At 41.6% G+C, this 14,759-nt stretch overlaps 2 protein-coding genes and 1 pseudogene across 4 annotated transcripts in view; all 3 read left to right on the top strand.

Moving 5' to 3' along the window:
- Positions 1–14,759, top strand: part of LOC126081476 (DLA class II histocompatibility antigen, DR-1 beta chain-like) — a 221,657-nt gene that overhangs the window by 74,029 nt on the left and 132,869 nt on the right. The window contains exon 6 of one of the 3 annotated variants that reach the window (XM_049893503.1): positions 14,431–14,473. The exons of the other annotated variants lie outside the window; for them this stretch is intronic. Within the exon in view, the coding sequence (XP_049749460.1) occupies positions 14,431–14,444 (14 nt within the window). The 3' untranslated portion in view covers positions 14,445–14,473. The remainder of the gene's footprint in view (positions 1–14,430; positions 14,474–14,759) is intronic. 3 annotated transcript variants of the gene reach the window in all.
- LOC126081159 (HLA class II histocompatibility antigen, DRB1 beta chain-like) overlaps positions 1–14,759 on the top strand; it is a 288,700-nt gene that overhangs the window by 225,341 nt on the left and 48,600 nt on the right. The gene's annotated exons all lie outside the window — the stretch shown is intronic.
- LOC126081386 (DLA class II histocompatibility antigen, DR-1 beta chain-like) overlaps positions 1–14,759 on the top strand; it is a 199,109-nt pseudogene that overhangs the window by 135,750 nt on the left and 48,600 nt on the right.

Raw genomic sequence — 14,759 nt, 5'->3', positions numbered from 1 at the left:
CACGATAACTATGAGCCCAAGAGATAGAAATGGCCACAAGAACTAGAGACTTACATCATCCTGAGACCAGAAGAACTAGATGGTGCCCGGCCACAACCGATGACTGCCCTGACAGGGAGCACAACAGAGAACCCCTGAGGGAGCAGGAGAACAGTGGGATGCAGACTCCAAATTCTCATTAAAAGGCCAGACTTAATGGTCTGACTGAGACTAGAAGAATCCCAGCAGTCATGGTCCCCAAGCCTTCTGTTGGCCCAGGACAGGAACCATTCCCGAAGACGACTCATCAGACATGGAAGGGACTGGACAATGGGCTGGAGAGAGATGCTGATGAAGAGTGAGCTACTTGTATCTGGTGGACACTTGAGACTGTGTTAGCATCTCCTGTCTGGAGGGGAGATGGGAGGGTAGAGAGGGTTAGAAACTGGCAAAAGGGTCACGAAAGAAGAGACTGGAGGGAGGAAGCGGGCTGACTCATTAGGGGAAGAGTAATGGGAGTATGTAGTAAGGTGTATATAGGCTTATGTGTGACAGACTGACTTGATTTATAAACTTTCACTTAATGAACAATAAAAATTATTTAAAAAAAAAAAAAAAGAGTGAGCAAATCTGCCTTGGAAGAAGTACAGCCAGAGTGCTTCTTAGAAGCGAGGATGGCAATACTTCGTCTCATGTACTTTGGGTATGTTATCAGGAGGAACCAGACCCTGGAGAAGGACATCATGCTTGATAAAGTAGAGGGTCAACTAAAAAGTGAAAGACCCTGAAGAAGATGGATTGGCACAGTAACTACAATGGTAGGCTCAAGCATAACAACTATTGTGAGAATGGCACATGGCTGGGCAGTGTTTCATTTTGTTGTATGTAGGGTTGCTATGACTCGGAACTGATTTGACAGCACCTAAAAACAACACTAAATAAAAATGTTTCCTGAAATCTTGAAAAAAAAAAAAGCATATGAAGGGCCATCTTAGGTACTTCACCGGTCCCACCCCATCTGAAGCAAGGGAGAATGAAGAAAACCAAAGACACAAGGGAAAGATTACTCCAATGGACTAAAGGACCTCAACTACCACAGCCTTCATCAGACTGAATCCAGCACAACTAGATGGTGCCCAGCTACCACCACAGACTGCTCTGACAGGGATCACAATAGAGGGTCCCTGGTAGAGCTGGAGAAAAATGTAGAACAAAATTCTAATTCACAAAAAACGACCAGACTTACTGATCTGACAGAGACTGGAGAAACCTCGAGAATATGGCCCCAGGACACCCTTTTAACTCGGTACTGAGGTCATTCCTGAGGTTCACCTTTCAGCCAAAGATTAGACAGGCCCATAAAACAAACAAGAATACACATAGCTCGAACGTGTACAGGAGACTAAATGAGCACACCAGCCTAGCGGCAAAGACAGGAAGGCAGGTGGGGACAGGAAAGCTGGAGGAACGGAAATGGGGACCCAAGGTTGAAATGAGAAGGGGAGAATGTTAACACATTGTGGGGTTGGCAACCGATGTCACAAAACAACATGTGTATTAATTGTTCAGTGAGGAACTAAATTGTTCTGTTAACCTCCATCTGAAGTACAATTAAAAAAAAAAAAAGGCGAAGGAAAAAAATTATTTAAAAAAAAATGTTCTTTGTAAACCATGCAGTGCTTCACCACGGTAAGTGGTCAACAGGCTTGTCTGCTGCCCTCCCTGACCATGTCCTGGTATTTCCAAAGGCCCAGAAGAGGAGCTGAAGGAGGAAGAAGAATAGCAGGAGGAGGTGGAACTGTGGTGACCAAGAACAGCAGTCAGAAGGGCAAAGCTAAAGGAAAAGGCAAAAAGTTTGGGACCCAGAGGTGAAGGATCTGCACATGTGGGGTTGTCATGAGTTTAATCAACTCAAGAACAACTGACACAACAATATTAGTAGTAGCTAAACCGTCTAGTGCGATTACCATACCCTCTGCTTCAGTCCCTTCTGGGAGCAGTGACAGGGGCCTGGACATGGGGGACTAGATTCTGGAACACCCTGGCCTGGAATTTTGGAGTTACTTGGGGTTAGAATCTTGACTCCCTACCATATGATGGATAGAATATGAGGACCAATGCCACGAGGACCTCCCAAACCTTCTCACAATCCAGCAACTGAAGAGCTAATTGTCAGGGCTGTTAACAGTCGCCAACTGGAGGCTGTCAGGGGCCTCCAACATCCTCCCCCAGGTCGCCCAGTGTCTATTCTAACTGGGGACTTCCCATGGGCACAAAACAGGATGTTAAATCTTTTTCAATACTGCCTCTGTACACAAGCAGGGCTCAGATACAAACAAGCATAAGCTTTAGTGAGCAGGAGAAAAGGGTCCAACTGGGGAGAGAAAATGACCAGTCTTTGAGAAACAAGTTTCTACCAGAGAAGATGTCACCACGTGAGCAGGGCTCAGGTCTTAGCTTTGTAGGTTTATTAATTTGTGCAGTAGTAGTCAGGTCTTGGTGGGTTGATACACATTAACAAGGATCACCAGATGCTGATGTATAAACTGAAAGGCCAGTTTATTATCTCCCAGAAGGAATATAACTGCAGAGCAGCCTTCATACAGTAGGCCCTTGAAATTCACAGCCATGGAAGTGTTTGCATAAGCTCTGCTTTCTCCATATCACAGTCCAAACACAACTTAAAGGTATCCAAGTTTCTTCTGGAGCAGCCTAGAGTGGGGAGTAGACACATTGGGCACGATGACTAAGGGCCTGCTCCCCCACACCAGCCTCACCTCACACACAGGGCAGACCTACCCTCAGCAAAAAGGACCAACCACAACACATCAGGGCTTCCTGGTGGCTCACAAATAGCATTTAATTCTTCAATGCACATTTGCAGGTTGGCAGTCCATTCTTTTTCCTGTGGAAAAGATGGACTTAGAATCTTTGTTCTCCTTCTTGTGAGGGATATGACATGAGGGCAAAGGGCACAGGTTTGTGAGAAGAGAAGGGGAGTGATTAGGTCCCTGGACCAGGCCAGGCAACCCAACTATCTTAAGCAATGAAATTTTTACTAGGGGTATCTCAATGAGCAAACCAAAACCAAACCCATTGCCATCAAGTTGATTCTGACTCATCAAGACCCCATGTGCTACAGAGTGGAAGTGCTAAAAAGGGTTTTCTTGGGTGTAATCTTTTTTTTTTTTTTTCCTTTTACACCCAGAATGCTCCTAAGAAATAATGGCAAGACCTTGGTCTCACATACTTTGGACATGTTATCAGGACAGACCAGTCCCTGGAGAAGAGCATCATGCCTGATAAAGTAGAAGGTCGGTGAAAAAGAGGAAGACCCTCAATGATGTGCATTGACACAGTGGCTGCAACAATGGGCTCAAGCATAACAACGATTGTGAGGATGGCACAGGACTGGGCAGTGTTTCGTTCTGCTGTGCAGGGGGATGCTCTTAGTTAGAACCAAGTTGAAAGCACCTAACAACAACAACTAGAAATTACAACATGCATAGTCAAGTCCAAATTGAATCCTTATCTTCCCCAAATATTAGGTACTATGAGGATCTTAGAATCCTCATATTCTCTGTTCTTGTTTTCATCTATGAGCTTATTCTCTCCTCTGAATTTATATATTGTTATTTTGGTGATATAGCAACTCGAAGGCACTCGGTTAGTTACATATTATTTTAAAAATTTATCAGACAGTATTATTATTGTCTTTTACAGTCAATATAATTTGGAATGGACACATATTCATCACTGTCTTTTTTCTTCATTCTTCGTTTCATCTCAGGGTTTCTATCTGGGCTCATGTTCCTTCTGCCCGAAGTGCATCTGTTAGAATGTTCTTCAGTAAAAGTTTTTGGTGGCAAATAATCTGGCTTTTTGTTTATCTGAAAATGTTTTTCTCAGTATTGAAGGGATTCCAGACTGGCAGTTATTTTTATTCAGTACATTGAGCACATTAGTGAACTATTGCTGACTCCCATCATTTCTTCTGAAAAGTTAGCAGTTGGAATAACCTTCACCTTTGAAGCTATCCTGCCTTTCCCACCTCTGGCTGCTTTTAAGATATTCTCTTTGTCTTAGGTGTCCTATGGTTACATTATGATATAGCTAGGGTGCTTTCCTTTTTATTTGTATTGATTGGGGTATTTTCAGCTTGATGAACACACGAATTGGTGTTTCATCAGTTCCGGAAACTATCTTCAGAAGAGGTAGAAAGCATCATCAGTCCTCATGAAGCATTCTTCAACTTCTTCCAGTACCTTTCACTAGCATCTGGCTGGCTGGCTGGCTGTGGTACAGGCTCAGCTTTTACTAGACGGCCAATTGACTTATTACCAGCTTATGGCTACCACGTTCACCACAGGGAAATTCTATGCCCTCCATCCAATGGTTGCTGTATGTTCCCGGGAGCATCTAACGTCTAAGCATCATGCCACTGAAATGAAAGATACCACCTGCTTGGAGGATGGTGTTATAATGATTGTTGTTGTTACTGTGCCTTCAAATTGGTTCCAACTCATAGCGATTCTATGTACAACAGAAAGAAACACTGCCTGGCCCTGCACTATCCTACAATCCTTGCGAGATTTGATCCCATTGTTGCAGCCACTGTGTCAATCCATCTTGTTAGGGGTCTTCTTTTTCGCTGACCCCTCTACTTTACTGAATATCATGTCCTTCTCCAGGGACTGGTCCTTCTAGATAATATGTCCAAAGAATGTGAGACGAAGTCTTGCTGTCCTCCCTTCTTAGGAGCATTCCACCTGTATTTCTTCCAACACAGACTATTTTGTTCTTCTGGTAGTCCATGGCATATTCCATATCCTTCGACAACACTGTAATTAAAATGCATCAATTTTTCCTCAGTCTTCCTCATTCAGTGTCCATCTTCCACATAAATATGATGCAATTGAAAATACCATGGCTTGGGTCAGGTGTACCTTAGTCCTCTAAGTGAAATCTTTGCTTTTTAACACTTTAAAGACATCTTTTGCAGCAGGTTTGCCCAGTGCAATACTTGGTTTGATTTCTTGGCTGCTCCTTCCATGGGTGTTGATTGTGGATCCAAGTAAAATGAAATCCTTGACAATTTCAATCTTTTCTCCATTTATTATGGTGTTCTTTATTGGTTCACTTGTAAGGATTTTTGTTTTGTTTATATTGTGGTGTAATCCGTATTGGAGGTGTAATCCATATTGGAGGTTGCAGTCTTTGATCTTCATCAGTAGCTGCTTCAAGAGGTCTTCACTTTTAGCAAGCAAGGTTGTGTCACCTGCATAAAGCAGATTGTTAACGAATCTTCCTCCAATCTTGATGCCAAGTTCGTCTCCATATAGTCTAGCTTCTCGGATTATTTGCTCAGTATACAGATTGAATAAGTTTGTTGAAATGGTATGACCATGATGCACTCCTTTCCTGATTTTAAACCATGGAGTATTCCCAAGTTTCCTTCAAAAGGCTACCTCTTGGTCTATGTTCCCAAGAGCACAGTAGAACGTTCTGGGATTCCAATTCTTCACAATGTTATCCATATATTTTTTATAATCCACACAATCGAATACCTTTGCATAGTCAATAAAACACAGGTAAATATCTTTCTTGTACTCTCTATAATAATGAATGGTATCGAAATTGCTGTGGAGTTTAATAGCTTTCATTTCACCTTTTCCACATCTGCTAAGGTGAAAAGACCAGAACATTGTGACACAGTTACCTCTGGCCACTTTTATACTGTAAACATTATCAAAATATATGATCTCTAGAAATTCATGATTAACATACAGGTTTTCTGGCAAAATGAATTGAAGATGATGCTGAATGACAACTGTCGGTTTCAGAATTTTCCATAGGAGCTGGGAACCAGTGATGTCTCATTAGGCGCTTATTCAAAGTTTTCCCATTTCAGAATGCTTCATAACCTAGTGAACCCTTCATTAGTACTCTACTGGCAACTTAGGAGCTCTGGTGGCACAGTGGTTAAGAGCTTGTCTGCCAACCAAAAGGTCAACACTTTGAATCCACAGCCATTCCTTGGAAGCCCTATGGGGCAGTTCTACTCTGTTCTATAGGATCACTGTGAGTCAGAATTGACTTGATGGCCATGGTGTGTGTGTGTGTGTGTGTGTGTGTCTTTTTTTTTTTTTTTTTTGCTCATGCTTAGAGACTTTTATTTTGGTAGGTTTGAAGACAATATGAAGACATAATTAAGAGTAATTGTGTACCTACCAAAGACACTTTTCATCTTTTTTGATCAGGGTATATGGCACGATGATGTTACTCACTGTTGAACCTGTACGGAGACCACTAACAGGCACCTTATGGACACATGGACAGCAACCTGCTTTCTAGTGAACTCAGTGCATCTCTGCACAAAGATCACAAGGTCACTGAGATATACGGTGTTTCGCATTTTAAAAAAGATGTGACTGCACACTTTGGAGACTATTTAGACATCAATTATGGGATTCTTCCCAGTTTCCAGCTGGGTTTAATTTCAACTCTGGATGACCAATATACAGAGAAGACTCTCAGCCTGGGTCCCATGTTATCAGCCTGAATCATGCCAAGTTTCCTAATTTCTCTGGGAGGAAATCTCACAACTTAGGAAAGTTATACAGATTCACAACTGTCTGAAGACTCTTGGTTTAGGAAACCTGTGGTGACATTGAGTATATCTCCTCACCTTCCCAAGTAGCTTGTGCTTAGACCTCAGAGATGATATTATAGCAGTGATGTGCCACGATTGGGCAAAAATTCCTGCATGCCTCAAATTTCTCCCAACATCTTCATGGCTGATCTGACCATTCTTTACCTCATTTGGAATTTCACAAGTCCCTTGGCTATTAAATTCTTGAGCATGATAGTGACTCCTTTTAAACTTAAAAAAAAAAAGTTACCATCGGTGATTCTGACTCATAGCAACTCTACAGGACAGAGTAGAACTGCCCCATACGGTTCCTAAGGAGCAGCTGGTGGATTCAAACTGCCAACCTTTTGGTTAGCAGCCAAGCTCTTAACCACTGAGATACCCTTAGAAGCTTATGTCTTCTATTTAATCTATGGCCCAGAAATAATGTTTAAACCGTGAATCAAAACTATCCCACAAAGTCATCTGTAAACTAAACAACAGTTCAGCTCCATTAATAAAGAATGTCTGCTTTGATCATTGAACCCTTTTAAAGAATTATCTGTATGAGATCAAATTGACAACAGAAACCCTGAAGCACAGATGAGAACCTTAAGGGGCACCTAATGTAAGTTAATGGCCATGAAGCAATTTGTGAGGAATGTAACCAATTTTCATTGAGCTGCACATGTAGAAATTGTTGGATGGGTATGTGTTTTGTTGTGTATATTTTCATACACAACAGTGAATGGCACATACAGGAGCACAACAAAGAGTTTGTTTTTCATGGCCTGAAGTCACATGGCCATAGCTGGGAAGATTACGGACAAGATGTAAAAGATCACAATGTTGGCAACAACACAGAGGGAAATGTCAGCAGTTAAAATACTTCACAGTTTAACTTTTCCTCTGGAAGGAAAATAAACCAACTACTAAGCACTTTACCTAGATAAAACCTACTGCCTCACCCTAAAGTCTTTTCATTCTTGCGCTGACTCTCATTGTGCTCCTGTATTTTTCATAGCTTTCAAACCTGTAAAAGCAATGAGGATTCCTCAATTCCTCAGAAGCTTAAAATTTCTAATAGACATTCTGCTGTGGTTGTTAGAAAGTATTTTTCCTTTGGTTAATAGTGGAGCCATGGTTTGGATCATTTTTTTTTTTAGTTAACTGGAATGTTTATTTTTGTCTTTAACATCTGACCAGACTCCTCTAGTAGCTCATTCTTTAAGGTCAGGCCCCAAATTTTGAACTTTAGAGACTAACAGGTTATTTTTTGTACCAGGCCATCTTTAGCATCTCTGAAGGGCTATGTAGTACCATCAAGTTTTACTCCTTTATCTTGTTTGTGTAACTCGTGAAATTGTGCATAGAAAAAAACAGCAATGGTAGCAAAAATTAATGAGACTGGTATACTTCAAGTTTCCTAAAACGCCTCTACAATATTAAAAAAGTTGCTTTGTTTGACAGGCACGCCATGTAGAGGGAGTTGTCCAGATAAGTTTTCTTCCCCTTGGGAAACCTTTTATAAATATTCAAGTGGATTTCATTTAGGTAAAGTTTTTTTGCTGTGAATAAGTCCTAACAATGTTTACTTCAATGTTTGCTTTCAAGGATGGATAGAAGGTTTTTCATCTACAAGGGTGAACTCTCAGCAAAATAACTGCTGAATGATTTTGTTACTTGTTTTGGAGAAAACAAATAGCATTCCAAGTATACACTGTACAAGGGGCCCTACGAAATAGATGGGAAAAAAGTTGGTACAGATCAACAGATTTATCAATTTCTTCATTGCTCAAACCACCTGGAATTATTAGATAGTGGCCTACAGGAACACTAGAGTCGATTATGAAAAATAACATAGTCAATTTTGTGCTGGATAAAGAGGCAGACACCTTATTATACCACGATGAACCCAAGCTCTAGAGCAAAGAGAAAAAAAAAAAAAACGAACTCTTCCTACATACAATGTGAACGGGCAGGTCTATGAGAATTCTAGTTGCTCTCTGTATGACTACCGTATGGCAAACTTTGTGATGCAAAAGAAAAACGCTGTGGTAAATTATTATAAAACAATGACAAGTTGAGTCAAAGAATGACATTCACAGTGGCAGAAGCCCTGTCACCTGACTTAGACACTGATGGAAGACATCACTGAGCTACCACTGTCACATGGCACAGTCTTCTGTCAAAGAAGATGATTTTTCCATGGAAGGAAGAAATTGGCTTCTTTATCCATTTCTTATTAATTTTCTTTCTTAAATATAAGGACTAGTGGCCAACTTCTCACTCCAAGTTGACCTACTTCTCACTCCAAGTTGACCTGAAAACTCCTGAGAATATCCTACTTGGAAAAGTGACAGAATTTTTATGCTAATTGTGCTTTACTGATATCTAAAACAGCGCACTTTCCAATATTTACTGCAACCCCTCAGGCTTACTAAAAGTGAGTCCCATTGTATGACGACTTATTGGACTCGGGAATTCTAATGCTACAAAATTCAATCTGCCTGTTTTCAAAAGAAAGTTTATGCTTCCGATTTCACTTATTTGTCCCCAAAAGCATTGTGACTTATATCCCATAACTAAAACCTACAGTCTCAGGTATGGAGATCAGAGACTGCAGAACTTCTGTACTGAGAACCACTTTCCTCCAGGACCGAATTTAACTGCCTTCTCCCCAGGAATAAACCCTTAAATGACACCTCTCATCCATAGCAGGAGTGGAACAGGAGAGCTTCTCCTCTCACTTCCATTGAAAAAGTTCAGCCTGGAGATCACCACTGGAATGCATAGTTTGCCGACAGTTGCTATAATGTTTTACTAAACTATGTTGTTGTTAGGTGCCGTCGAGTCAGTTCCAACTCATAGCAACCTACGTACAACAGAACGAAACACTGCCCGGTCCTGCGCCATCCTTACAATCATTGTTATGCTTCAGCTCGTTGTTGCAGCCACTGTGTCAATCCACCTCGTTGAGGGTCTTCCTCTTTTCTGTTGACCCTGTACTCTGTCAAGCATGATGTCCTTCTCCAGGGACTGATCCCTCCTGGCAACATGTCCAAACATTGTAGGACGCAGTTTCACCATCCTTGCCTCTAAGGAGCATTCTGCCACACTTCTTCCAAGACATATTTGTTCGTTCTTTTGGCAGCCCATGCTATATTCAATATTCTTCGCCAACACTACAATTCAAAGGCGTCAACTCTTCTTCAGTCTTCCTTATTCATTGCCCACCTTTCACATGCATATGATGTGATTGAAAATACCATGGCTTGGGTCAGGTGCACCTTAGTCTTCAGGGTGACATCTTTGCTCTTCAACACTTCGAAGAGGTCCTTTGCAGCAGATTGGCCAATGCAATGCATCTTTTGATTTCTTGACTGCTGCTTCCATGGCTGTTGATTGTGGACCCAAGTAAAATGAAATCTTGACAAATTCGATCTTTTCTCTGCTTATCATGATGTTGCTCATTGGTCCAGCTGTGAGTATGTTTGTTTTCTTTATGTTAAAGTGTAATCCATACTGAAGGCTGTGGTCTTTGATCTTCATTAGTAAGTGCTTCAAGTCCCCTTCACTTTCAGCAAGCAAGGTTGTGTCATCTGCATAACGCAGGTTGTTGATGAGTCTTCCTCCAATCCTGATGCCCCCTTATCCTTCATATAGTCCAGCTTCTCATATTATTTGTTCAGCATACAGATAAAATAGGTATGGTGAAAGAACACAACACTGACGCATACCATTCCTGACTTTAAACCACTCAGTATCCCCTTGTTCTGTCCAAACAAGATCTATGTCCTCTTGATCTATGTAAAGTTTCCTCATGATCACAATTAAGTGTTCTGGAATTCCCATTCTTTGCAATGTTATCCATAGTTTGTTAAGATCCACACAGTCAAATGCCTTTGCATAGTCAATAAAACACAGGTAAACATCCTTCTGGTATTCTCTGCTTTCAGCCAGGATCCATCTGACATCAACAGTGATATCCCTGAATGGACCCCTAGACTGATATACCTGATAACAGCTCTAGCCAGCTGGGAACAGGACACCAGAGCTCCAAAGGCAAAAATAATCACGCTAGCTCACTCAAGCAACCCATAGGGGTATATCAAAACAAAACAAAGCAAGCAGCTACGACACAATAAGCAAGCATAAACTAATACAATAACTTATAGATGGCTCAGAGACAACAGTCAATATCAAGTCACATAAACAGACCATGATCACCTCAACAGGCTCTCAAAACAAAGAATACAGGGATCTTCTAGATGAAAGTGCATTCGAGGACTTACCAGATGCAGAAAACAAAAGTTTAATATATAGAACCCTTCAAGACATCAGGAACGAAATGAGGCAATACACAGAACAAGCCAAGGAACACACAGATAAAGCAACTGAAGAAATTATAAAGATTATTCAGGACCATAATGAAAAGTTTAATAAGCTGGAAAAATCCATACGCAGACAGCAATCAGAAATTCAGAAGATTAACAATAAAGGTACAGAGTTAGACAACTCAATAGAAAGTCAGAGGAGCAGAATTGAGCAAGTAGAAGATAGAATTTCTGAACTCGAAGATAAATCACTTGGCACTAACATATTTGAAGAAAAATCAGATAAAAAGAATTAAAAAAAAATGAAGAAACCTTAAAAATCATGTGAGACTCTATCAAGAGAAATAACTTACGAGTGATTGCAGTACCAGAACAGGGAGGGATAACAGAAAATACAGAGAGAATTGTTGAAGATTTGTTGGCAGAAAACTTCCCTGATATTGTGAAAGATGAGAAGATACCTATCCAAGATGCTCATCGAACTCCAAATAAGGTAGATCTTAAAAGAAAGTCACCAAGACGTATTATAATCAGACTTGCCAAAACCAAAGATAAAGAGAGAATTATAAGAGCAGTGCGGGATAAACGAAAAGTCACCTACAAAGGAGAGCCAATAAGAATAAGCTCAGATATGTGACAGACTAACTTGATTTGTAAACTTTCACTTAAAGCACAATAAAAATTATTTAAAAAAAAAAAGAAGAAGAAGAAGAAGAAGCTCGGACTACTCGGCAGAAACCATGCAGGCAAGAAGGCAATGGGATGACATATTTTTAAAAATTAAAGGAAAAAATTGCCTGCCAAGTATCATATATCCATCAAAACTGTCTCTTAAATATGAAGGTGAAATTAAGACATTTCCAGATAAACACAGGTTGAAGGAATTCGTAAAAACCAAACCAAAACTACAAGAAATACTAAAAGGGGTTCTTTGGTTAGAAAATCAATAATATCAGGTATCAACCCAAGAGTAGAACACTGGGCAGAGCAACCAAAAGTCAGCCCAGATGGGGAAATCCAAAAAAACAAAGCAACATTATTGAAAAAAAAAAAAAAGCCCAAAACAGGGTAATAGTCACCAAGGAATTAAAAAAAATCTCCCATGAACATCCAGTAAGAGGCAGAGCCTGGATTTGAACCCAGCCACCCTGGCACTAAAAATCGTGCTTTTCATTAAAGACTGCAAGCCTTACAAAGATTATAACAGCGAATAACTGTTTCAATTATCTAAAAACCCACAATGCTGCAAATGTCTCTCAAATTTAACAGATTAAATTCAAGGCCCATGACATACTGACTCGTATGGCCACATGGCCAGCTTGAGGGAGGCCTCGCCAAGACGTGGCAGCCTTGGTGGTGTAATGGTTGAGAGCTCAGCTGCTAACCAAAACATTGACAGTTGGAGTCCACCACCTGCTCCTTGGAAACCCGGTAGGGTTGCTATGAGTCAAAATCCACTAAACAGCAAAGACTCTTTTTTCCCAAGACTTGAGCCTGGGTTTGAAGAGAGACAAAAAGGTAGCCAAGAAAGAACTACTTCTCTTCCTCACTTTTTCTCTCTGCCTTTTCTCTCCTAGTTGAGCCTGTGGTGACTGTGTATCCGGCAAAGACTCAGTCCCTGCAGCACCACAACCTCCTGGTCTGCTCTGTGAATGGTTTCTATCCAGGCCACATTGAAGTCAGGTGGTTCCGGAATGGCCAGGAAGAGGAGGCTGGAGTTGTCTCCACAGGCCTGATCCAGAATGGAGACTGGACCTTCCAGATCCTGGTGATGCTGGAAAGCATTCCTCAGGGTGGAGAGGTTTACTCCTGCCAAGTGGAACACCCAAGCCTGACGAACCCTGTCACAGTGGAATGGAGTGAGAAGCTCTCTGACCTCATTAGTTCCTCACTCAGCAAGAAGGGGGCTTTGCTTATCCCTGACTGTAGGGTTTCTCCTCTTCCCACACTGTGTTTTCATTTTTTCCATATTCTCCTCTCCTTCAGCACAGGTCACTGAGGGTAACAGCCCTGTGATCCTTTCCACAAACACATATACCCCCTGAGGGGGTAATGATGCCTGTCAGGCAGTAATGAGGTTGTCCCTGTTTTGAATCTTCTCATGATATCACAGGACACAGTCACCCTCTTGGCCCTGGGTACCAGGCCCCTGCTTCCTCGGCTGGACTTCTGCTTCCTGTGCTGTTGCTCTGAGTTGTACAGATGTTCATTGTGATCTGAGGAGAGGAGTGTCCTCTACCTGAGGGCAATGCAATCTCAGCTCTGCCTTTTAGTAGCTCTGTCACTCTAGACAAGCTACTTAACCTCACTGAGTCCCAGGCTCCTCACACATCAGATGTGTGGTCAAACCTCATGTCAGGGATGTGATATTTAATGAGTTCAGTGCCTGAACCTTCTAGCTCCTGAATGACATTATTAAAACTTTGTTTTCCAGAAGTAACCAGTTATTCTATTTTGCAGAACAGACTTCTTCCCCCATTCTCAAAGCTCTGAATCTCAGAGCCTCAATTAAAAAAGTTGGATTTGGGGTAAAGATCACTACAGCTGGCTTCTTCTCTTAGGGGCACAATCGGGATCTACACAGAGCAAGATGCTAAGTGGAATCGGGGGCTTGGTTCTGGGTCTGCTCTTCCTTGGGGCAGGGCTGTTCATCCACTTCAGGAACCAGAAGGGTAAGGAAGCTGGTGGTAGCTGGGGTTCCCCATGGACTCCGCTGAGGAGGAAATAGGGCTTTCTTCAACTTATTTTTCTATATGGCAATGATCTTGTATAATGCTTTTGTTTTCCTGTCAATTCCAAATTTGGGGGCTTTCAGAAATAAAGAGCCCATTGTTCTTTTGACAAAGCTTAGGGGTCATAACCTGTGGCAGATAAAAGAAAGGCTACTGAGCATGGAGATCTTGGGTCAGGATCCTGGGGTAGATGAAAGAGGAACTACTGAAGCTAAATAAAATGATACTGGATTTGTGTGGCAGAAGCTTCACAGATGGCAGGCTCTCAGACTCGGCCCTCTTTTGTGCCGTTATGTGATATTTGTTGTGGTGTTAGAGAAATCTCAGGTGGGAGACCTAGAACTGAGGACGTGGTGTGTGGGGACAGATGTGCCTCTATACCTTATAAACATACATCTTCTTCTCTCTTCCCCAGCACACTCTGGACTTCAACAAACAGTAACACATTTTAATTCCCTGTTAGAATGAGATTTAGTTCTCCTACAATTATAGTAGAGGAGACAAGACAAGAGACAGAAATATCAGGAAAGACTGAATTCAGACTTCTGATCAGGCAGTTTGTACTGAGATTCTTCTTTCTGCTTAAAAGCCCTGTGCTCTAGAGTAGCATTGGGTCACGGAGACTTAGGGTATTTTTTTTTTTTTTCTTTCTTCTGACTGCATTGCTATAACCTGAGGGTCGGAAAGAGGGGGAAAAGAATTTGTTCATAGAGTTAGGTTTGGAAACCACACTGTTCTCTGTCTTCTCCAGGACTCCTGAGCTGAAGTGAAGATGGTGACACTCAAGGAAGAACCTTCTCTCCCAGCTTCTTCACAGCACAAAAAGATTTGAGCTTCACTCTTATTCTTCCATGAGTAGAACGCTTCTTCAGGATCTGGGTCACTCCTGGTTCACTGGCCGTATAGAAAATGTTACCATCGATGAGTTTCCTCAGCCCCTGGCCTTGACCTGAAGGTCCCCGATGTTGCTTAGACCACCTTGTGTTCCTTTTTCCCCAGTTTCCTTTTTATTCATCCTTACTCCTCCCCGTGTATCTGAACTCACCATCTGCTCACATTGCTTCATAAAAGTTTTCTCAA

This window comes from Elephas maximus, chromosome 1 (genome assembly GCF_024166365.1).
Source record: "Elephas maximus indicus isolate mEleMax1 chromosome 1, mEleMax1 primary haplotype, whole genome shotgun sequence".
Lineage (NCBI taxonomy): Eukaryota > Metazoa > Chordata > Mammalia > Proboscidea > Elephantidae > Elephas > Elephas maximus.
The sequence above is the reverse complement of the archived record's forward strand: the minus strand, read 5'-3'. Positions and strand labels throughout refer to the sequence as shown.